The sequence below is a fragment of the Bombina bombina genome, chromosome 6 (genome assembly GCF_027579735.1).
Source record: "Bombina bombina isolate aBomBom1 chromosome 6, aBomBom1.pri, whole genome shotgun sequence".
Lineage (NCBI taxonomy): Eukaryota > Metazoa > Chordata > Amphibia > Anura > Bombinatoridae > Bombina > Bombina bombina.
The window spans coordinates 1,159,524,876-1,159,550,116 of record NC_069504.1 but is presented as its reverse complement, the minus strand read 5'-3'; the positions used below and the strand labels follow the sequence as shown (position 1 = coordinate 1,159,550,116).

Here is a 25,241-nt window from a genome sequence, read left to right as displayed (position 1 = left end):
TCTTACACACACACAGCTAATGAGGGGGTCTCTTACACACACACAGCTAATGAGGGGGCTCTGTTACACACACACCTAGCTTAATGAGGGGGCTCTTACACACACACAGCTAATGAGGGGGCTCTTACACACACACAGCTAATGAGGGGGCTCTGTTACACACACACAGCTAATGAGGGGTCTCTTACACACACATAGCTAATGAGGGGGCTCTGTTACACACAGCTAATGAGGGGGGCTCTGTTACACACACAGCTAATGAGGGGGCTCTGTTACACACACACAGCTAATGAGGGGGCTCTGTTACACACACACAGCTAATGAGGGGGGCTCTGTTACACACACACAGCTAATGAGGGGGCTCTGTTACACACACACAGCTAATGAGGGGTCTCTGTTACACACACACACAGCTAATGAGGGGTCTCTGTTACACACACACAGCTAATGAGGGAGCTCTGTTACACACAAACAGCTAATGAGGGGGCTCTGTTACACACACACAGCTAATGAGGGGGCTCTGTTACACACACAGCTAATGAGGGGGCTCTGTTACACACACACAGCTAATGAGGGGGCTCTGTTACACACACACACACAGCTAATGAGGGGGCTCTGTTACACACACACACAGCTAATGAGGGGTCTCTTACACACACACAGCTAATGAGGGGTCTCTTACACACACAGCTAATGAGGGGTCTCTGTTACACACACACAGCTAATGAGGGGTCTCTGTTACACACACACAGCTAATGAGGGGTCTCTTACATACACACAGCTAATGAGGGGGCTCTGTTACACACACACAGCTAATGAGGGGGCTCTGTTACACACACAGCTAATGAGGGGGCTCTTACACACACACAGCTAATGAGGGGTCTCTTACACACACTCAGCTAATGAGGGGGCTCTGTTACACACACACAGCTAATGAGGGGGCTCTTACACACACACAGCTAATGAGGGGGCTCTGTTACACACACAGCTAATGAGGGGGCTCTGTTACACACAACACAGCTTATGAGGGGGCTCTGTTACACACACAGCTAATGAGGGGTCTCTGTTACACACAGCTAATGAGGGGGGCTCTTACACACACACAGCTAATGAGGGGGGCTCTGTTACACACCACACAGCTAATGGGGGGGGCTCTTACACACACACACAGCTAATGAGGGGGCTCTGTTACACACACACAGCTAATGAGGGGGCTCTTACACACACACACACAGCTAATGAGGGGGCTCTGTTACACACACACAGCTAATGAGGGGGCTCTGTTACACACACACAGCTAATGAGGGGGCTCTGTTACAAACACACACAGCTAATGAGGGGGCTCTGTTACACACACACAGCTAATGAGGGGGCTCTGTTACACACACACAGCTAATGAGGGGGCTCTGTTACACACACACAGCCTAATGAGGGGGCTCTGTTACACACAGCTAATGAGGGGGCTCTATTACACACTCAGCTAATGAGGGGGCTCTGTTACAACACACACAGGCTAATTGAGGGGGCTCTGTTTACACACAGCACACGGCTAATGAGGGGGCTCTGTTACACACACACAGCTAATGAGGGGGGATCTGTTACACACACACAGCTAATGAGGGGGCTCTGTTACACACACACAGGCTAATGAGGGGGCTCTGTTACACACACAGCGCTAATGAGGGGGCTCTGTTACACACACACGGCTAATGAGGGGGCTCTGTTACACACACACAGCTAATGAGGGGGCTCTGTTACACACACACAGCTAATGAGGGGGCTCTGTTACACACACACACAGCTAATGAGGGGGCTCTGTTACACACACACAGCTAATGAGGGGTCTCTTACACACACACAGCTAATGAGGGGGCTCTGTTACACACACACAGCTAATGAGGGGGCTCTTACACACACACAGCTAATGAGGGGGCTCTGTTACACACACAGCTAATGAGGGGGCTCTGTTACACACACACAGCTAATGAGGGGGCTCTGTTACACACACAGCTAATGAGGGGTCTCTGTTACACACAGCTAATGAGGGGGCTCTTACACACACACAGCAAATGAGGGGGCTCTGTTACACACACACACAGCTAATGAGGGGGCTCTGTTACACACACACAGCTAATGAGGGGGCTCTTACACACACACAGCTAATGAGGGGGCTCTGTTACACACACACAGCTAATGAGGGGGCTCTTACACACACACACAGCTAATGAGGGGGCTCTGTTACACACACACAGCTAATGAGGGGGCTCTGTTACACACACACAGCTAATGAGGGGGCTCTGTTACACACACACACAGCTAATGAGGGGGCTCTGTTACACACACACAGCTAATGAGGGGGCTCTGTTACACACAGCTAATGAGGGGGCTCTGTTACACACACACAGCTAATGAGGGGGTTCTGTTACACACACACAGCTAATGAGGGGGCTCTGTTACACACAGCTAATGAGGGGGCTCTGTTACACACACAGCTAATGAGGGGGCTCTGTTACACACACACGGCTAATGAGGGGGCTCTGTTACACACACACGGCTAATGAGGGGGCTCTGTTACACACACACAGCTAATGAGGGGGATCTGTTACACACACACAGCTAATGAGGGGGCTCTGTTACACACACACAGCTAATGAGGGGGCTCTGTTACACACACACGGCTAATGAGGGGGCTCTGTTACACACACACGGCTAATGAGGGGGCTCTGTTACACACACACGGCTAATGAGGGGGCTCTGTTACACACACACAGCTAATGAGGGGGCTCTGTTACACACACACAGCTAATGAGGGGGCTCTTACACACACACAGCTAATGAGGGGGCTCTGTTACACACACAGCTGATGAGGGGGCTCTGTTACACACACAGCTGATGAGGGGGCTCTGTTACACACACAGCTGATGAGGGGGCTCTGTTACACACACACACACACAGCTAATGAGGGGGCTCTGTTACACACACAGCTGATGAGGGGGCTCTGTTACACACACACACACAGCTAATGAGGGGGCTCTGTTACACACACACAGCTAATGAGGGGGCTCTTACACACACACAGCTGATGAGGGGGCTCTGTTACACACACACAGCTAATGAGGGGGCTCTGTTACACACACAGCTGATGAGGGGGCTCTGTTACACACACAGCTGATGAGGGGGCTCTGTTACACACACACAGCTAATGAGGGGGGCTCTGTTACACACACAGCTGATGAGGGGGCTCTGTTACACACACAGCTGATGAGGGGGCTCTGTTACACACACAGCTAATGAGGGGGCTCTGTTACACACACAGCTAATGAGGGGGCTTTGTTACACACACAGCTAATGAGGGGGCTCTGTTACACACACACAGCTAATGAGGGGGCTCTGTTACACACACAGCTAATGAGGGGGCTCTGTTACACACACAGCTAATGAGGGAGCTCTGTTACACACACACAGCTAATGAGGGGGCTCTGTTACACACACACAGCTAATGAGGGGGCTCTGTTACACACACAGCTAATGAGGGGGCTCTGTTACACACACAGCTAATGAGGGAGCTCTGTTACACACACACACAGCTAATGAGGGGGCTCTGTTACACACACACAGCTAATGAAAGGGCTCTGTTACACACAGCTATTGAGGGGGCTCTGTTACACACAGCTAATGAGGGGGCTCTGTTACACACAGCTATTGAGGGGGTTCTGTTACACACAGTTAATATGGGGGCTCTGTTACACACAGCTAATGAGGGGGCTCTGTTACACGCAGCTATTGAGGGGGCTCTGTTACACACAGTTAATATGGGGGCTCTGTTACACACACAGCTAATGAGGGGGCTCTGTTACACACAGCTAATGAGGGGGCTCTGTTACACACAGTTAATATGGGGGCTCTGTTACACACAGCTAATGAGGGGGCTCTGTTACACGCAGCTATTGAGGGGGCTCTGTTACACACAGTTAATATGGGGGCTCTGTTACACACACAGCTAATGAGGGGGCTCTGTTACACACAGCTAATGAGGGGGCTCTGTTACACACACACAGCTAATGAGGGGGCTCTGTTACACACAGCTAATGAGGGGGCTCTGTTACACACAGCTAATGAGGGGGCTCTGTTACACACAGCAAGAGAGGGCTCTGTTACACACAGTTAATATGGGGTCTTTGTTACACGCAGCGAGAGGGGGCAGTTACACACAGCTAATGAGGGGGCTCTGTTACACACACACAGCTAATGAGGGGGCTCTGTTACACACAGCTAATGAGGGGGCTCTGTTACACACACAGCTAATGAGGGGGCTCTGTTACACACACACAGCTAATGAGGGGGCTCTGTTACATACAGCTATTGAGGGGGCTCTGTTACACACACACAGCTAATGAGGGGGCTCTGTTACACACACACAGCTAATGAGGTGGCTCTGTTACACACAGCTAATGAGGGGGCACTGTTACACACACAGCTAATGAGGGGGGTCTGTTACACACACACAGCTAATTAGGGGGCTCTGTTACACACACACAGCTAATTAGGGGGCTCTGTTACACACACACAGCTAATGAGGGGGCTCTGTTACACACACACAGCTAATGAGGGGGCTCTGTTACACACACACAGCTAATGAGGGGGCTCTGTTACACACACACAGCTAATGAGGGGGCTCTGTTACACACAGCTAATGAGGGGGCTCTGTTACACACACAGCTAATGAGGGGGCTCTGTTACACACAGCGAAAGCTATTTCCTGGTCCAAAAGAGTCACCAAGTGAGCTTTGTCACAATGACAGGAGTGAGCTGAAGCCAATGAATGAGCCGCAGTAACATACACAACTTATGCATATGAGCGCACACATGACCCTGCAACCACGGCCTGGAGCTGCACTCAGCTCTTTGTTACTTGTCCCGAGTATTATAACTAAACACAGAGTACTATAGCTACACAGAGTATTATAAGTAAAACACGGAGAACTATATCTACAGAGTATTATAACTAAATACAGAGTATTATAACTAAATGCATAGTACTATAGCTACACAGAGTATTATAAGTAAAACACTGAGTACTATAGCTACACAGAGTATTATAAATAAACACATAGTACTATAGCTACACATAGTATTATAAGTAAACACAGAGTATTATAACTAAACACAGAGTACTATAGCTACACAGCATATAACTAAACACAGAGTACTATAGCTACATAGAGTATTATAACTAAACACATAGTACTATAGCTACACAGCGTAGTATAACTAAACACAGAGTACTATAGCTACACAGCATATAACTAAACACAGAGTACTATAGCTACACAGAGTATTATAACTAAACACAGAGTACTATAGCTACACAGCGTAGTATAACTAAACACAGAGTACTATAGCTACACAGAGTATTATAACTAAACACAGAGAACTATAGCTACACAGCGTAGTATAACTAAACCCAGATTACTATAGCTACACAGAGTATTATAAGTAAACACAGAGTATTATAACTAAACACAGAGTAATAAAGCTACACAGCATATAACTAAACACAGAATACTATAGCTACGCAGCGTAGTATAACTAAACAGAGTACTATAGCTACACAGAGTATTATAAGTAAACAGAGTATTATAACTAAACACAGAGTACTATAGCTACACAGCATAGAACTAAACACAGAATACTATAGCTACACAGAGTATTATAACTAAACACAGAGTACTATAGCTACACAGCGTAGTATAACTAAACAGAGTACTATAGCTACACAGAGTATTATAACTAAACAAACTACTATAGCTACACAGAGTATTATAACTAAACACATAGTACTATAGCTACACATAGTATTATAACTAAAACACAGAGTATTATAGCTAAACAGAGTATTATAACTAAACACAGAGTACTATAGCTAAACATAGTATTATAACTAAACACAGATTACTATAGCTACACAGAGTATTATAACTAAACACAGAGTACTATAGTTACACAGAGTATTATAACTAAACACAGAGTACTATAGCTACACAGAGTATTATAACTAAACACAGAGTACTATAGCTACACAGATTATTATAAGTAAAACACTGAGAACTATATCTACAGAGTATTATAACTAAACACAGAGTATTATAACTAAACACATAGTACTATAGCTACACAGAGTATTATAAGTAAAACACTGAGTACTATAGCTACACAGAGTATTATAACTAAACACAGAGTACTATAGCTACACAGAGTATTATAACTAAACACAGAGTACTAAAGCTACACAGAGTATTATAACTAAACACAGAGTACTATAGCTACACAGCATAGTATAACTAAACACAGAGTACTATAGCTACACATAGTATTATAAATAAACACATAGTACTATAGCTACACACAGTATTTTAACTAAACACATAGTACTATAGCTACACACAGTATTATAACTAAACACATAGTACTATAGCTACACACAGTATTATAACTAAACACAGAGTACTATAGCTACACACAATATTATAACTAAACACAGAACTATAGCTACACACAGTATTATAACTAAACACAGAGTACTATAGCTACACACAGTATTATAACTAAACACAGAGTACTATAGCTACACACAGTATTTTAACTAAACACATAGTACCATAGCTACACACAGTATTATAACTAAACACATAGTACTATAGCTACACACAGTATTATAACTAAACACAGAGTACTATAGCTACACACAGTATTATAACTAAACACAGAGTACTATAGCTACACACAGTATTATAACTAAACACATAGTACTATAGCTACACACAGTATTATAACTAAACACAGAGTACTATAGCTACACACAGTATTATAACTAAACACAGAGTACTATAGCTACACACAGTATTATAACTAAACACATAGTACTATAGCTACACAGAGTATTATAACTAAACACAGAGTACTATAGCTACACACAGTATTATAACTAAACACATAGTACTATAGCTACACACAGTATTATAACTAAACACAGAGTACTATAGCTACACACAGTATTATAACTAAACACAGAGTACTATAGCTACACACAGTATTATAACTAAACACATAATACTATAGCTACACAGAGTATTATAACTAAACACAGAGTACTATAGCTACACACAGTATTATAACTAAACACAGAGTATTATAACTAAACACAGAGTATTATAACTAAACACAGAGTATTATAACTAAACACAGAGTACTATAGCTACACAGTGTATTATAACTAAACACAGAGTACTATAGCTACACAGAGTATTATAACTAAACACAGAGTATTATAACTAAACACAGAGTACTATAGCTACAAAGAGTATTATAACTAAACAGAGTACTATAGCTACACACAGTATTATAACTAAACACAGAGTATTATAACTAAACACAGAGTACTATAGCTACACAGAGTATTAGAACTAAACAGAGTACTATAGCTACACACAGTATTATAACTAAACACAGAGTATTATAACTAAACACAGAGTACTATAGCTACACAGAGTATTATAACTAAACACAGAGTATTATAACTAAACACAGAGTACTATAGCTACACAGAGTATTATAACTAAACAGAGTACTATAGCTACACACAGTATTATAACTAAACAGAGTATTATAACTAAACACAGAGTATTATAACTAAACACAGAGTACTATAGCTACACAGAGTATTATAACTAAACACAGAGTATTATAACTAAACACAGAGTATTATAACTAAACACAGAGTACTATAGCTACACAGAGTATTATAACTAAACAGAGTACTATAGCTACACACAGTATTATAACTAAACACAGAGTATTATAACTAAACACAGAGTATTATAACTAAACACAGAGTATTATAACTAAACACAGAGTACTATAGCTACACACAGTATTATAACTAAACACAGAGTACTATAGCTACACACAGTATTATAACTAAACAGAGTATTATAACTAAACACAGAGTACTATAGCTACACAGAGTATTACAACTAAACAGAGTACTATAGCTACACACAGTATTATAACTAAACACAGAGTATTATAACTAAACACAGAGTATTATAACTAAACACAGAGTATTATAACTAAACACAGAGTATTATAACTAAACACAGAGTAGTATAACTAAACACAGAGTACTATAGCTACACACAGTATTATAACTAAACACAGAGTACTATAGCTACACACAGTATTATAACTAAACACATAGTACTATAGCTACATACAGTATTATAACTAAACACAGAGTACTATAGCTACACACAGTATTATAACTAAACACAGAGTACTATAGCTACACACAGTATTATAACTAAACACATAGTACCATAGCTACACACAGTATTATAACTAAACACAGAGTACTATAGCTACACACAGTATTATAACTAAACAGAGTATTATAGCTATCCAGAGTATTATAGCTACACACAGTATTATAACTAAACAGAGTACTATAGCTACACACAGTATTATAACTAAACAGAGTACTATAGCTACACACAGTATTATAACTAAACAGAGTACTATAGCTACACACAGTATTATAACTAAACAGAGTATTATAACTAAACACAGAGTATTATAACTAAACACAGAGTATTATAACTAAACACAGAGTACTATAGCTACACACAGTATTATAACTAAACACAGAGTACTATAGCTACACACAGTATTATAACTAAACACATAGTACTATAGCTACATACAGTATTATAACTAAACACAGAGTACTATAGCTACACACAGTATTATAACGAAACACAGAGTACTATAGCTACATACAGTATTATAACTAAACACAGAGTACTATAGCTACACACAGTATTATAACTAAACACAGAGTACTATAGCTACACACAGTATTATAACTAAACACAGAGTACTATAGCTACACACAGTATTATAACTAAACACAGAGTACTATAGCTACACACAGTATTATAACTAAACAGAGTACTATAGCTACACACAGTATTATAACTAAACAGAGTACTATAGCTACACACAGTATTATAACTAAACAGAGTACTATAGCTACACACAGTATTATAACTAAACAGAGTACTATAGCTATCCAGAGTATTATAGCTACACACAAATTATTATTAACACTTAATTACCTTTGATTACAAAGCTGACAGGCAAAACAGTCCAGGTGGTACACATTATCCTTTGCTCGCATTACCATTTCGAAGGCAGGAATTAGTTTGCTGCACGCGGCACAGTTACCGGTTACGCCAAATAACCTGTAAAACACAGAGAACAAAGATTATATTAAAAGCCTAAGGTGGAAGGACATGAGGGCATCAGGTAATACACCGGCCATGTGACCGTAGGAGAAGTGTTACACAGGATCACAACCTAAACAGACTCAACCACACATGACGACACAAACAGCTGACACACACACACACAGATAAGGCTGACAAACACACACACACACAGATAAGGCTGACAAACACACACACACACACACACACACAGATAAGGCTGACAAACACACACACACACACACACACAGCAGGCTGACACACACACACACACACACACACACACACACAGCAGACTGACACACACACAGCAGGCTGACACACACACACACAGCAGGCTGACACACACACACACAGCAGGCTGACACACACACACAGCAGGCTGACACACACACACAGCAGGCTGACACACACACACACAGCAGGCTGACACACACACACAGCAGACTGACACACACACACAGCAGGCTGACACACACACACAGCAGACTGACACACACAGCAGGCTGACACACACACACACAGCAGACTGACACACACACACACAGCAGACTGACACACACACACAGCAGACTGACACACACACACAGCAGACTGACACACACACACAGCAGACTGACACACACACACAGCAGACTGACACACACACACAGCAGACTGACACACACACACAGCAGACTGACACACACACACACACCCAGCAGGCTGACACACACACAGCAGGCTGACACACACACACACACAAAGCAGGCTGACACACAAACAGCAGGCTGACACACACACACACCCAGCAGCCTGACACACACACAGCAGACTGACACACACACACAGCAGACTGACACACACACACAGCAGGCTGACACACACACACACAGCAGACTGACACACACACACACACACACACACACCCAACAGGCTGACACACACACACAGAGCAGGCTGACACACACACAGCAGGCTGACACACACACCCAGCAGACTGACACACACACACACAGCAGACTGACACACACACACAGCAGACTGACACACACACACACACCCAGCAGACTGACACACACACAGCAGGCTGACACACACACACACACCCAGCAGACTGACACACACACAGCAGACTGACACACACACACAGCAGACTGACACACACACAGCAGGCTGACACACACACACACACACCCAACAGGCTGACACACACACACAGAGCAGGCTGACACACACACACAGCAGGCTGACACACACACACAGCAAGCTGGCACACACACACACACCGCAGACTGACACACACACACACACACAGCAGGCTGACACACACACACACACCCAGCAGGCTGACACACACAGCAGGCTGACACACACACACACACAGCAGGCTGACACACACACACAGCAGGCTGACACACACACACAGCAGGCTGACACACACACACAGAGCAGGCTGACACACACACACACACACACCTAGCAGGCTGACACACACACAGCAGGCTGACACACACAGCAGGCTGACACACACACAGAGCAGGCTGACACACACACACACACACACACACAGCAGGCTGACACACACAGCAGACTGACACACACACACACACACACCAGGCTGACACACACACACCCAGCAGGCTGACACACACACACACACACACAGCAGGCTGACACACACAGCAGACTGACACACACAGCAGGCTGACACACACACACAGAGCAGGCTGACACACACACACAGCAGGCTGGCACACACACACACCACAGACTGACACACACACAGCAGGCTGACACACACACACACACACAGCAGGCTGACACACACACAGCAGGCTGACACACACACACACACACAGCAGGCTGAAACACACACACACACACACAGCAGGCTGAAACACACACAACAGGCTGACACACACACACACAGCAGGCTAACACATACAGCAGGCTGGCACACACACACACACACACCACAGACTGACACACACACACACACACAGCAGGCTGACACACACACACACAGCAGGCTGACACACACACACACAGCAGGCTGACACACACACACAGCAGACTGACACACACACACACACAGCAGACTGACACACACACACAGCAGACTGACACACACACACACACACCCAGCAGGCTGACACACACACAGCAGGCTGACACACACACACACAAAGCAGGCTGACACACAAACACACACCCAGCAGACTGACACACACACAGCAGACTGACACACACACACAGCAGACTGACACACACACACAGCAGGCTGACACACACACACACAGCAGACTGACACACACACACACACCCAACAGGCTGACACACACACACACACAGAGCAGGCTGACACACACACAGCAGGCTGACACACACACAGCAGGCTGACACACACACAGAGCAGGCTGACACACACACACACACCTAGAAGGCTGACACACACACAGCAGGCTGACACACACACACACACACCTAGAAGGCTGACACACACACAGCAGGCTGACACACACACAGCAGGCTGACACACACACAGCAGGCTGACACACACCCAGCAGACTGACACACACACAGCAGACTGACACACACACACAGCAGACTGACACACACACACAGCAGGCTGACACACACACACACAGCAGGCTGACACACACACACACAGCAGACTGACACACACACACACACCCAACAGGCTGACACACACACACACACAGAGCAGGCTGACACACACACAGCAGGCTGACACACACACAGCAGGCTGACACACACACACAGCAGGCTGACACACACACAGCAGGCTGACACACACAGCAGACTGACACACACACACACACACACACACACACCAGGCTGACACACACAGCAGACTGACACACACACACACACACACACCAGGCTGACACACACACACACAGCAGGCTGACACACACACACAGCAGGCTGACACACACACACAGCAGGCTGACACACACAGCAGACTGACACACACACACAGAGCAGGCTGGCACACACACACAGCAGGCTGACACACACAGCAGACTGACACACACCAGGCTGACACACACCCAGCAGGCTGACACACACACAGAGCAGGCTGACACACACACACAGCAGGCTGGCACACACACACACCACAGACTGACACACACACAGCAGGCTGACACACACACACACAGCAGGCTGAAACACACACACACACACACACACACACACACACACAGCAGGCTGAAACACACACACACACAGCAGGCTGAAACACACACAACAGGCTGACACACACACACACAGCAGGCTAACACATACAGCAGGCTGGCACACACACACACACACCACAGACTGACACACACACACACACAGCAGGCTAACACATACAGCAGGCTGATACACACACACACAGCAGGCTGATATACACGCACACAGCAGGCTGACACACACACACACACACAGCAGGCTGAAACACACACAACAGGCTGACACACACACAGCAGGCTGACACACACACACAGCAGGCTAACACATACAGCAGGCTGATACACACACACACAGCAGGCTGACTGTCATGTAGACTGTCTCTTTAACTAGGGGTTGGCTTAATTCACCTTCCTCTCCATAAAGAGGAAAGAGACACATCCCAAATTGCTTGGTAATTTACTTGCATATCTGCAGTGCAAGTGTGTGCTGTGTTAGCCCAAGCCTGTTACTTATTTAACATTACAGTTGCTTCCTGCAAACTCCACAACTAACTGTCTCTATAATTCCACTCCTTTTGTTTTCCTTGGAACTAGCAACGGACAGAGGATTCTTACACCGATACCTGTCAGCGTCTCCGCTTCACAGTGAGGTCACTGCAACGTCAGATCTCCATCCGGCATTCTCTCAGCTGTTCCAGACTCCTCGTTGCCGCTCGAGTCGCTCTCAAAACTAAAGCCTCTAAACTCAACAACATCGCAACGGTCGTTGCAGGACCCTCTTACCCTGCTTGCCTTCAAACTCAGAAGACGGTAACTTGCAAATCTATCAAGACCTGAAACATGTTAACCCACTATATATTACCAAGCCTTCACATGGATCTGGTAGATCTTACACACCATGTCCACAACCTAAGCCAAAAGGTGGATTTGCTCACTCAAGGACTGAGGGAGGTACAAAATGGCACCCTGAAGAATATAATTAAAGACACAGTCACTTCCAAAACTTCCAACGCTGATTCTAGCCCAGAGCCTCTGTGAAGTCCACCAGACATCAGTGGAGATGGAGCACAATTTAGAGATTTCAGGAAGGCCTGTTATTTGTTGTTTACCCTAAAGCCTAAAACTTATGTCGCAGAAAAACAGAAGGTACTCACTATTATTTCATATAGTAGAGCAGAACCCAGATCCTGGGCAAATATATATATATATTTTTTAAACTAATGATCCAGTATCGGACTGTCTTGATGCTTTTTTTTTTCCGCAATGGCTCTATTGTATGAAGATACCATGAAGCAAATCACTGCAGAAACTATCACAAGATCATTAAAACAAAATAAAAGACCCATAGAAGACTACATAGCGGACTTCAAGAGAAGGTCTAAAGATAGCCAGTGGAATAGTGTTGCCTTAAAAAATCAGTATAGGTTGGGGTTATCTGAATCTCTGAAAGATGAGTTAGCTAGTGTTGAATTACCAGATTCATTAGATGGTTTAATCAGTTTGAGAACTACCATTGATAGACGCTTACGTGAAAGACGTAAAGAAAGAGGGTATACTGATTACAGTAAAAACAAGTTTTCAGTTTCTTCCAGTTTTCCCCTAGCTAGATCATCTAAAGAGCCTATGGAAGTCGGTTTTGTAAAAGGACCCCTTAAACCGGAAGAGAAGATCAGAAGGCGTATGAAAAATCTATGTTTCTACTGCGCAGCCAAGGGCCATGAAGTGAGAGATTGTCCAATTCTGACTAAATCCAAAAAAAGGTAATTCACCTAGTTCTCATTATATCCTGTCTAACAATACTAAGCTTGTTTCTCATTGTCAATTGTCTCTTTCCCTACAGTGGGATCATCATCAGATTCATACTAATGCTATCAACGACTCAGGAGCTTCTGGATTGTTTATTGATTCCAGTATTGTTCTTAAAAATAAAATACCCGCTGTTAAGAAAGCAAATCCTGTTGTACTACGTGAATTTGATGGTATGTTATCCTCAAACGGTCTTATTACCCATCAAACCATACCTCTCTTTTAGTCTCTACCACAATTGGCCATAAAGAAAAAAAAAAAAGTTTTGACGTAACAACGTCGCCTCTATTCCCTTTAGTATTGGGTTTTAAGTGGTTACAGAACCATCAGCCGATTATCAATTGGGCTACCTGCCAGGTATCTTAAATCTTCTTTTTTCAAAACTAATTGTTACCATGAAACCTCAGTACTACAATCTAGTGAGATTAGTAGTCCCAGTGAATACTCAGATTTCTTGGATGTTTTTAACAAACAAGAAGCCGAGACCCTACCTCCTCATAGGTGCTATGATTGCCCTATAGAACTTCGTCCAGGGTAACCCATACCTTATGGCCGAATTCATCCTCTTTCCCAACCAGAGTTAAAACATCTCAAATAGTATATCGATGAAAACCTCAAAAGGGTTCATCTGACCCAGTACCTCTCCAGTAGGTGCTGGAATATTTTTTGTTACAAATAAAGATAACACATTAAGACCCATAATCGATTACCGAGAACTTTACAAATTAACCATAAAAAAAATAGATACCCTTTACCACTAACCACAGAGGTAATAGAACGTTTAAGTACTGCAACTATTTACACTAAACTAGACCTAAGGGGGGCTTATAATTTAATTAGAATTAGGCCAGGAGACGAATGGCTCAAAGCATTCCGTACTCGGTATGGATTATTTGAGTATACTGTGATGCCATTTGGGCTCTGTAACACCCCTGCCACTTTTCAAAACTTCATAAATTACATTTTACGAGATTTGCTTGATGTCTACATGATAGTTTATCTAGGTGACATATTCATTTGCTTTGCGGGTTTGCATTGGCTTGTCACCGAGGGGGATTGAACGCTAACAGAGGGATCGTTTCTACATATTTGTCAGGATTGTGTGCCCAACAGTGACTTGTGTTATGATGCGAAAAAGCTTTATTTGACGAACATTGCATTAGATGTTTGACCTACTCAGAAGGCAATCAATAGGTCATCAGGGATAGCCCCACTTCTTCTCTTTAACATTGACATATTAATTTATTCAGATAACCAGAAAGATCATATAATGCATGACACTACAGTCCTTATGAAAAGAAAGGATCAGAGAGTCCCCAGAGGTGTGCTGGTGCTGGATAGAAGCTGTGAATGATCAACATAGAAATACGGCTGCACTCCCAGAAGTAATCCAGATGGATACTCGGCTGTGGACAAAGAAGAAAAAAGAGAGGCGCCAACCATAAAACAGTATCGTAGGAGCAATATACAGGTGGCTCACAAAAACGCCCCCCGTGCTGTATATACTCACAAATGATGCGGCATACGTGTGGTGCCTAGAACAGCAGGTCGGGACTGTTAGGATTCGCCCGACAGACACGCCCAGGAGCCGGTACACGTGATCTCCAGAACTCCAATCATAGGCGAGTAGTCCTATAGAGCTCCGATTACCCGTATGTCACTAAAGATGATAGTGACTGGTGTCGGTAGTATAAGACGCTGTAATTCCAATTGAATGTATGTAGCACGTAGGTGATAGATTCACAAGGCAGCAAGGTGTGTCATAAAAAGGTGATTTATTGTTAAAAACAATAGCAACGCGTTTCTCGGCTGGATGGCCGTTTCATCAGGCTGTCACCTTGCTGCCTTGTGAATCTATCACCTACGTGCTACATACATTCAATTGGAATTACAGCGTCTTATACTCCCGACACCAGTCACTATCACCTTTAGTGACATACGGGTAATCGGAGCTCTATAGGACTACTCGCCTGTGATTGGAGTTCTGGAGATCACGTGTACCGGCTCCTGGGTGTGTCTGTCGGGCGACTCCTAACAATCCCAACCTGCTGTTCTAGGCACCACACGTGTGCCGCATCGCTTGTGAGTATATCCAGCACAGGGGGAGTTGTTGTGAGCCACCGGTATATTGCTGCTACGATACTGTTTTATGGTTGGTGCCTCTCTTTTTTCTTCTTTGTTCAATACAGTCCTATCTAGGTTAAGGAAACACCTTTTGTATGCCAAACCTGAAAAGAAATCTAATTTCTAGGCTATAAGATCAGCCCTACAGGCATTCAAATGCAGGATGACAAGGTGTCAGTGGTTACCTCCTAGCCAACACCTTAAACACCAAAAGACAACTCCAAAAATGTTTAGGATTTTCAAACTTCTACAGAAAATGTATTAAAGGTTTCTCCCGTATAGTTAAACCATTGACACGACTGACAGGTAAAAAAGGAAATTTATGCTTACCAGATAAATGTATTTCTTTTACGATATGACGAGTCCACGGATTTCATCCTTACTTATGGGATATCGCCTCCTGGTCAGCAGGAGGAAGCAAAGAGCACCACAGCAGAGCTGTATATATAGCTCCTCCCTTCCCTCCCACTCCAGTCATTCGGCCGAAGTTAGGAAGAGAAAGGAAAAGCCAAGGTGCAGAGGTGACTGAAGTTTAACAAAAATAAAGACCTGTCTTAGAAAATGACAGGGTGGGCCGTTGACTCATCATATCGTAAAATAAATACATTTATCAGGTAAGCATAAATTTCCTTTTATTTTACAAGATATGACGAGTCCACGGATTTCATTCTTACTTATGGTATACAATACCAAAGCTATAGGACACGGATGAAAGGGAGGGACAAGGCAGGAACCTAAGCGGAAGGCACCACTGCTTGAAGAACCTTTCTCCCAAAAACAGTCTCAGAGGAAGCAAAGGTATCACATTTGGAAAATTTGGAAAAAGTGTGAAGAGACGACCAAGTTGCAGCCTTGCAAATCTGTTCAACAGAAGCATCATTTTTAAATGCCCATGAGGAAGCCACAGCCCTAGTAGAATGAGCCGTAATTCTTTCAGGAGGCTGCTGTCCAGCAGTCTCATAAGCAAAACGGATGATACTCTTCAGCCAAAAAGAAAGAGAGGTAGCCGTAGCTTTCTGATCCCTACGTTTTCCAGAAAAAAAACAACAAATAATGAAGATGATTGACAAAATTCTTTGTCAATCATCAAGTAAAACGTCAGAGAGCACAGACCACGTCCAAGTTATGTAACAGACGCTCCTTCTTACAAGAAGGATTAGGACACAAAGAAGGAACAATAATTTCCTGATTAATATTTTTGTTGGAAACAACCTTAGGAAGAAAACCAGGTTTGGTACTTAATACTACCTTATCGGAATGAAAAATAAGGTAAGGAGAATCACATTGTAATGCTGAAAGCTCAGAAACTCTGCGAGCAGAAGAAATAGCAACCAAAAATAAAACTTTCCAAGATAACAATTTAATATCTATGGAATGCATAGGTTCAAATGGAACCCCTTGAAGAACCTTAAGAACTAAATTCAAACTCCAAGTAGGAGCAATAGGTCTAAACACAGGTCTGATTCTAGTCAGAGCCTGACAAAAAGATTGAACATCCGGAATATCTGCCAGAAGTTTGTGTAGCAAAATAGAGAAATCTGTCCCTTTAAGTAACTTTCTGATAACCCTTTCTCCAATCCTTCTTGGAGAAAAGATAAAATCCTAGGAATCCTAATCTTACTCCATGAGTAGCCCTTGGATTCGCACCAAAAAAGATATTTACGCCATATCTTATGGTAAATCTTTCTAGTAACAGGCTTACGTGCCTGGATCAAGGTATCAATGACCGAATCAGAGAACCCTCGCTTAGATAAAATCAAGCATTCAATCTCCGAGCAGTCAGCTGCAGAGAAACTAGATTTGGATGACGGAAGGGTCCCTGAATGAGAAGGCCCTGCCTCAATGGAAGCTTCCACGGTGGCAGAGAGGACATGTCCACCAGATCGGCATACCAAGTCCTGCAAGGCCACGCAGGAGCGATGAGAATCACCGAAGCCCTCTCCTGTTTGATCCAAGCAGTCACCCGGGGAAGGAGAGCAAATGGTGGAAACACATAAGCTAGGTTGAACGACCAAGGCACTACCAAGGCATCTATCAGTTTGGCCTGAGGATCCCTGGACCTGGATCCGTATCTCGGGAGCTTGGCATTCTGACGAGACGCCATAAGATCCAGCTCCGGTCTGCCCCATCTGAGAATCAGGTTGGCAAATACCTCCGGATGGAGTTCCCATTCCCCCGGATGAAACGTCTGTCTGCTGAAAAAAATCCGCCTCCCAATTGTCCACTCCTGGGATGTAGATTGCTGACAGATAACAAAAGTGAGCCTCCGCCCACTTAATTATCTTGGATACTTCTGTCATTGCTAAGGAACTCCTTGTTCCTCCCTGATGATTGATGTAAGCCACAGTCGTGATGTTGTCCGACTGAAATCGGACTGAAGAACTCCAGAATATTGATTGGAAGTAGAGACTCCGACCGAGTCCACACACCCTAAGCCTTCAGGGAATTCCAGACTGCACCCCATCCTAGTAGACTGGCGTCTGTTGTCACTATCACCCATGAGGGTCTGCGGAAGCACGTCCCTTGGGACAGATGATCCGGCGACAATCACCAAAGAAAAGAATCCCTTGTCTCCTGATCCAGATCTATCTGAGGAGACAAATTTGCATAATCTCCATTCCACTGTCTGAACATGCTCAGTTGTAGAGGTCTGAGATGAAAACGAGCAAACGGAATGATGTCCATTGCCACCACCATCAATCCAATTACCTCCATGCACTGAGCCACTGATGGCCGAGGATTGGACTGAAGGGATCGGCATGTATTCAGAATCTTTAACTTCCTGACTTCCGTCAAAAAGATTTTCATGGATATAGAGTCTATTAGAGTTCCCAGGAAAGGAACCCTTGTCTGTGGAATTAGTGAACTCTTTTCTAGATTCACCTTCCACCCGTGAGTCCTTAGAAAGGATAGAACAATGTCGGTATGAGCCTTTGTCAGCTGATAAGACGACACCTGGATCAGAATATCGTCCAGATAAGGCGCCACTGCAATGCCCCGCGGCCTGAGAACCGCCAGCAGAGACCCTAGAACCTTCATGAAGATCCGGGGTGCCATGGTCAGCCGGAAAGGAAGAGCCACAAACTGAAAATGCTTGTCCAGAAAGGCAAACCTCAGGAACTGGTGATGATCTCTGTGGATAGGAATATGAAGATATGCATCCTTTAAGTCCACGGTAGTCATATATTGACCCTCCTGGATCAATGGAAGAATTGTCCGAATAGTCTCAATCTTGAGGGATGGAACTTTGAGAAACTTGTTTAGACTCTTGAGATCTAAAATGGGTCGGAACGTTCCCTCTTTTTGGGAACCCCAAAAAGATTTGAGTAAAACCCCTGCCCATGTTCCCGTATTGGAACAGGACAAATTACTCCCATAGTGGAGAGGTCTTTTACACAACGCAAGAATGCCTCTCTTTTTATCTGGTCTACAGACAATCGTGAAAGAAGAAACATTCCCCTTGGAAAGGAATTTTTGAACTCCAACTGATACCCCTGAGACACAATTTCTAGTGTCCAAGGGTCCTGAACGTCTCTTATCCAAGCCTGGACAAAGAGAGAAAGTCTGCCCCAACTAGATCCAGTCCCGGATCGGGGCTGCCCCTTCATACTGTTTTGGAAGCAGCAGCGGGCTTCTTGGGTTGTTTACCCTTGTTCCAAGCCTGGTTGGGTCTCCAGGTGAGCTTGGCTTGAGAATAATTCCCTTCCTGTTTAGCGGAAGAGGAAGGGGGAACTCCTTTGAAATTACGAAAGGAACGAAAATTACTCTGTCGTCCCCTTTGCTTAGATGTTTTGTCTTGAGGGAGGAGATGACCCTTACCTCCCGTAATATCAGAAATGATTTATTTCAAATCAGGCCCGAATAGGGTCTTTCCCTTGAAAGGAATAGCCTACAGCTTGGATTTAGAGGGCACATCCGCAGACCAAGATTTTAACCATAAAGCTCTTTGTGCTAAAATGGAGAATCCCAAACTCTTAGCAGCTAATTTGGTTATCTGAAAGGAAGCAACCGTAATAAAAGAATTAGCCAGCTTCAGCGCCTTAATTCTGTCCTGTATCTCCTCTAAAGAGGTCTTAGTTCTAATAGACTCTTCTAGAGCGTCAAACCAAAAAGCAGCCGCAGTCGTGACCGTTACAATGCAGGCCGCCGGTTGCAATAAAAACCCCTGATGAATATAGAGTTTTTTGAGAAGACCCTCCAAATTCTTATCCATGGGGTCTTTGAAAGCACAACTGTCCTCGATAGAAATAGTCGTACGCTTCACCAAGGTAGAAATAGCACCCTCCACCTTAGGGACCGTCTGCCAAGAGTCACGAACAGTGTCAGCTATAGGGTACATTTTCTTAAAAATAGGGGAACGTGAGAACGGGATACCCGGTCTTTCCCATTCCCTAGCAATAATTTCCAAAATTCTCTTAGGAACCGGAAAAACATTGGAATAATAAGGGACCTCTAAGTATTTGTCCATCTTACTCAAGTTCTCTGGTGGGACCACAATAGAGTCACAGTCGTCCAGAGTCACCAAAACCTCTTGCAGCAAAAGGCGGAGGTGTTCAAGTTTAAATCTGAAGGACATGACGTCCAAATCTGTCGGGGGTAATGCACTTCCTGAGTCAGACAGTTCCCCCTCAGACAGGGCCTCCCTACCCCCTAATTCAGAGCCCTGGGAAGGTATATCGGAGATAGCCATTAAAGCATCAGAAGTCGCAGGGACCACATGGGCCTCTGTCCTGCTGCGTTTGCCTTGTAGCACTGGCAACTTCGATAAAACTTCTGTAAGAGTGGATGACATAACTGCAGCCATATCCTGCAGAGTGAATGAAGTGGACGCAGTTGAAGAACACGGCGTCGCTTGGGAGGGCGTTAAAGGTTGTGACGCTTGGGGAGAAAGTTGCGGCAAACCCTGAGTCTCATCAGTCTGAGAAGCATCCTTAGACATACTTGCATTAAAGAAAATTTGTTCTTTAAATTGTATAGCCCTCTCAGTACAAGAGGGACAAAAAGGAATAGGGGGGTCCACATTGGCATCTAAACACATAGAACATGTACTTTCCTGAAGTTCAGCCATGACAAACAAACCAGCAATAGCAATATTGATTGTCTTTTACTTAATTAAAAATAATTATGAAAGCCAAAACTTATAGAAACGTTTTTGAAAAAACAAGCATACTGCGTCTTTAAAAATAAAACTGCAATAATTGTTCTGCTCCGCAATAAACTATGTAAAAATAGGGAGCACTATAAGACCTTTAGTAAATTTTACTCTATCTGCCCAGTTTAGCTATGCCTAAGGGTTTAACAAACTTTGGCACTTGCACCTCGCCACAGCTCTGCTGTGGTGGCTACCTGCCCCCACGAGACACTGAATACTCCGTGAGCGGCGCTCCTAAGCCTGTTTGTGAAAGTTGCATACACAAACTGACTTAGGCCACACCGGAGCCCAGAGACCTGCTGCCGATCGAGGATCCGGATAACAACTGCGCGGCTAAGCGCGCAAAGCTAAGCCCCACCCATCGTGGGCGTAAATTAAGTCCCCAGCAAAAGAAACCGCATGGGAATAAAAAATGTTGGTTTAACCACGTAAACCATAATAAAGTGAATCGCCAATGTGCCCCTCAAATAAACATTACACTCCCCTGTCCTGTCATAAGTTTCACCACAGATAACGTTAGAACCCTTGGGGAACAAACTCCGCAATCTCCCAGCGTCAAGCCCACAAACATAGTATACCCACTGGGTTAAACACACATTAGGGTACTGAAAAACACAGTTGATTTCGCCCAATAGAGAGGGGAACCCAAAGCACACCATTCATGATCTCTGTGCAAACTGATTACCCCTTCCCGGTATAGGGAATAAATGTCAGTCTGTTCTGAGATATCTCAGTCTCCCCAGAAGCAAATGACTGCACATACCTCAATGCTGAGCGCAGCATGACGTGGTCCCACACAATGAAGATGCTCTTTTCACCGCCTTCAGCCGATCTATGGGAACAAGCAGGGTCTTAGATAATGTTTGCTAAGACCATCATCATCAGGGCAGCAAATAATATGGGAGTCACTGAATGAAGATTTCCCCGGTTGCTGTCTACCCTGAAAAAATAGTACTCACTGGTACCATTTAAAATAAAAAAACTCTTGATTGAAGAATCTAAACTAACACCTCACTTTACCTCTTCCTATCACTAACACAGGCAAAAAGAATGACTGGAGTGGGAGGGAAGGGAGGAGCTATATATACAGCTCTGCTGTGGTGCTCTTTGCCTCCTCCTGCTGATCAGGAGGCGATATCCCATAAGTAAGGATGAAATCCGTGGACTTGTCATATCTTGTAAAAGAAACATAGCTTTTCACTGATCTAAAGAAGCACATTAAGCTTTTGAGTTCTTAAAGAATAGCTTCACAACTGGACCTATATTACGATATCCTGATCCTTCTTTACAATATACTTTGGAAGTAGACGCTTCTGATGTAGCCATCGGTGCTGTACTCTCACAGCGCAACTTCATCCAGTGGCCTATTACTCCAGATGTATGACACAACCTGAACTGAACCACCCAATAGGGGAAAAAGAGCTTTTAGCAATCAGAGCATCACTAGAACACTGGAGACATCTCCTGAAGGGCACTAAAACTCCTATACTCATCTATACAGACCACAAAAATATTGAACACCTGCAAACAAACCGTACACTATCAGCACGACAAGTTATATGGAGCTTATACTTGTCCCGCTTCCACTACCTTATTATGTATAGACCAGTTTCAAAGAATGGAAAAGCAGATGCTCTTTCAAGATTAACTGAAACTATCTCACACAGTCTTCCTCCTTCCACAGTTATACCTCCGGAACACATCATTGCCTTTCACCAAGAGTTTTATCCAAGAATACGCACAGCACAAGAACAAGATCCTGAGCTTCCTTCAGATGTTCTTAAAGCACCAAGGGATTGTATTACCATAACAACTGCATCTACATCCCTCCATCATTGCAAGAGGAGATATTTACACTTGTTCACAGTTCTATATTAATTGGTCATCCTGGAATTCAGAAAACCTCAGAAATCATCCAACGTGACTTCTAGTGGCCCAATATGGGAGAAAAGATTAGGTCATATTTCAAATATTTTCCAGTCTGTACTCAAACCAAGCATGATAACAAACCCTATGGGTATTTACTCAGTTTACCAATTCCTGACAGGCCATGGAATGCAATAGGAATGGATTTCATTGTGGAATCACCAAAATCTTTTAATTATGCCACGATTCTGGTAGTAGTAGATCTACTAACTAAAATGGTACACTACATTCCTACACAAAAACTACCCACAGCCTCACAGACCACCAATTTATTCTTACACATTATAAAACTACATGGAATACCCTCCCCCATAACTACTGATAGAGGTAGCTAATTCACTTCAAACTTCTGGAAGGAATTATGTAACTGTCTCCAAATAGAACGAAGGCTAAGCACTGCCTTATATCAACAAACGGCCAAACGGAAAGAACTAACCAATGGCTTGAGCAGTACTTGTGCTCTCATTCTTTGTTCCAGCAACACAGATGGGCAGAATTTCTGCCTTGTGCAGAATTTGCATACAATAACTGTAATAACTCTTCCACGAAACATTCTCCTTTCTTTGCAAATTATGGATTCAACCCTACTTTCCATTTTGATTTTAGAATCCAGGCCAGATCTCCTATGGTTGAGGATTATAGCAACTCCTTATCCCAAACCTTACAAGTTTTGAGGAATAACATAATGGAAGCCCAACAAACTCAAAAACACTACTACAATTTATGAAGACGTAGACCTCCTAACTATAAGATTGGTGATAAGGTCTGGCTCTCCACCAAGCATTTAAAACTCAGGACACCGTCTAGGAAACTCAGTTCTTTATTCATTGGTACTTACGAGATCACCAGAATTATCAACCAGAATGCAGTTACCAGCTTAAGGCTGCTTTTTTGCAGGTGTTAGGTTTTTTTTTCATCCCAAACTGCCCCATTGTTTCCTATGGGGGAATCGTGCACGAGCACGTTTTTCCAGCTAGCCACTACCGTAAGCAACGCTGGTTTTGAGGGTTGAAGTGGCGGTAAATTATGCTCTACGCTCCCTTTTTGGAGCCTAACGCAGCCCTTCAGAGAACTCTAAATACCAGCGTTGTTTAGAAGCAGCGCTAGAAAAAAAACACGCGTAGCTAACGCACCCCTTTGGCCACAAAACTCTAAATCTAGGCGAATGTCACTAATACCTGAAACGAACACACACACAGTCATGTAATGTCAGGAATACACTATGTCACTAAAAGCTGACACAAACACACAGTCATGTAATCTCATCAATACACTGTCACTGACAACTATCACAAACACAGTCATGTAATGTCCCTAATACACTATGTCACTGACAGCTGACACAAACACACAGTCATGTAATGTCACTAATACACTATGTCACCGACAGCTGACACAAACACACACAGTCATGTAATGTCACAAATACACTATGTCACTGACAGCTGACACAAACACACAGTCATGTAATCTCATCAATACACTGTCACTGACAACTATCACAAACACAGTCATGTAATGTCCCTAATACACTATGTCACTGACAGCTGACACAAACACACATCCATGTAATGTCATTAATACACTATGTCACTGACAGCTGACACAAACACACAGTCATGTAATGTCCCTAATACACTATGTCACTGACACATGACACAAACACAAACAGTCATGTAATCTTACTAATACACTGTCACTGACAGCTATCACAAACACACAGTCATG

The 25,241-nt window shown here is 43.8% G+C and overlaps 1 protein-coding gene across 1 annotated transcript in view; it reads right to left on the bottom strand.

Moving 5' to 3' along the window:
* LOC128664942 (LIM domain only protein 3) overlaps positions 1-25,241 on the bottom strand; it is a gene marked incomplete at its 5' end in the record, with an annotated part of 79,723 nt that overhangs the window by 25,488 nt on the left and 28,994 nt on the right. The window contains one exon of the mRNA XM_053719734.1: positions 9,174-9,299. Within this exon, the coding sequence (XP_053575709.1) occupies positions 9,174-9,299 (126 nt within the window). The remainder of the gene's footprint in view (positions 1-9,173; positions 9,300-25,241) is intronic.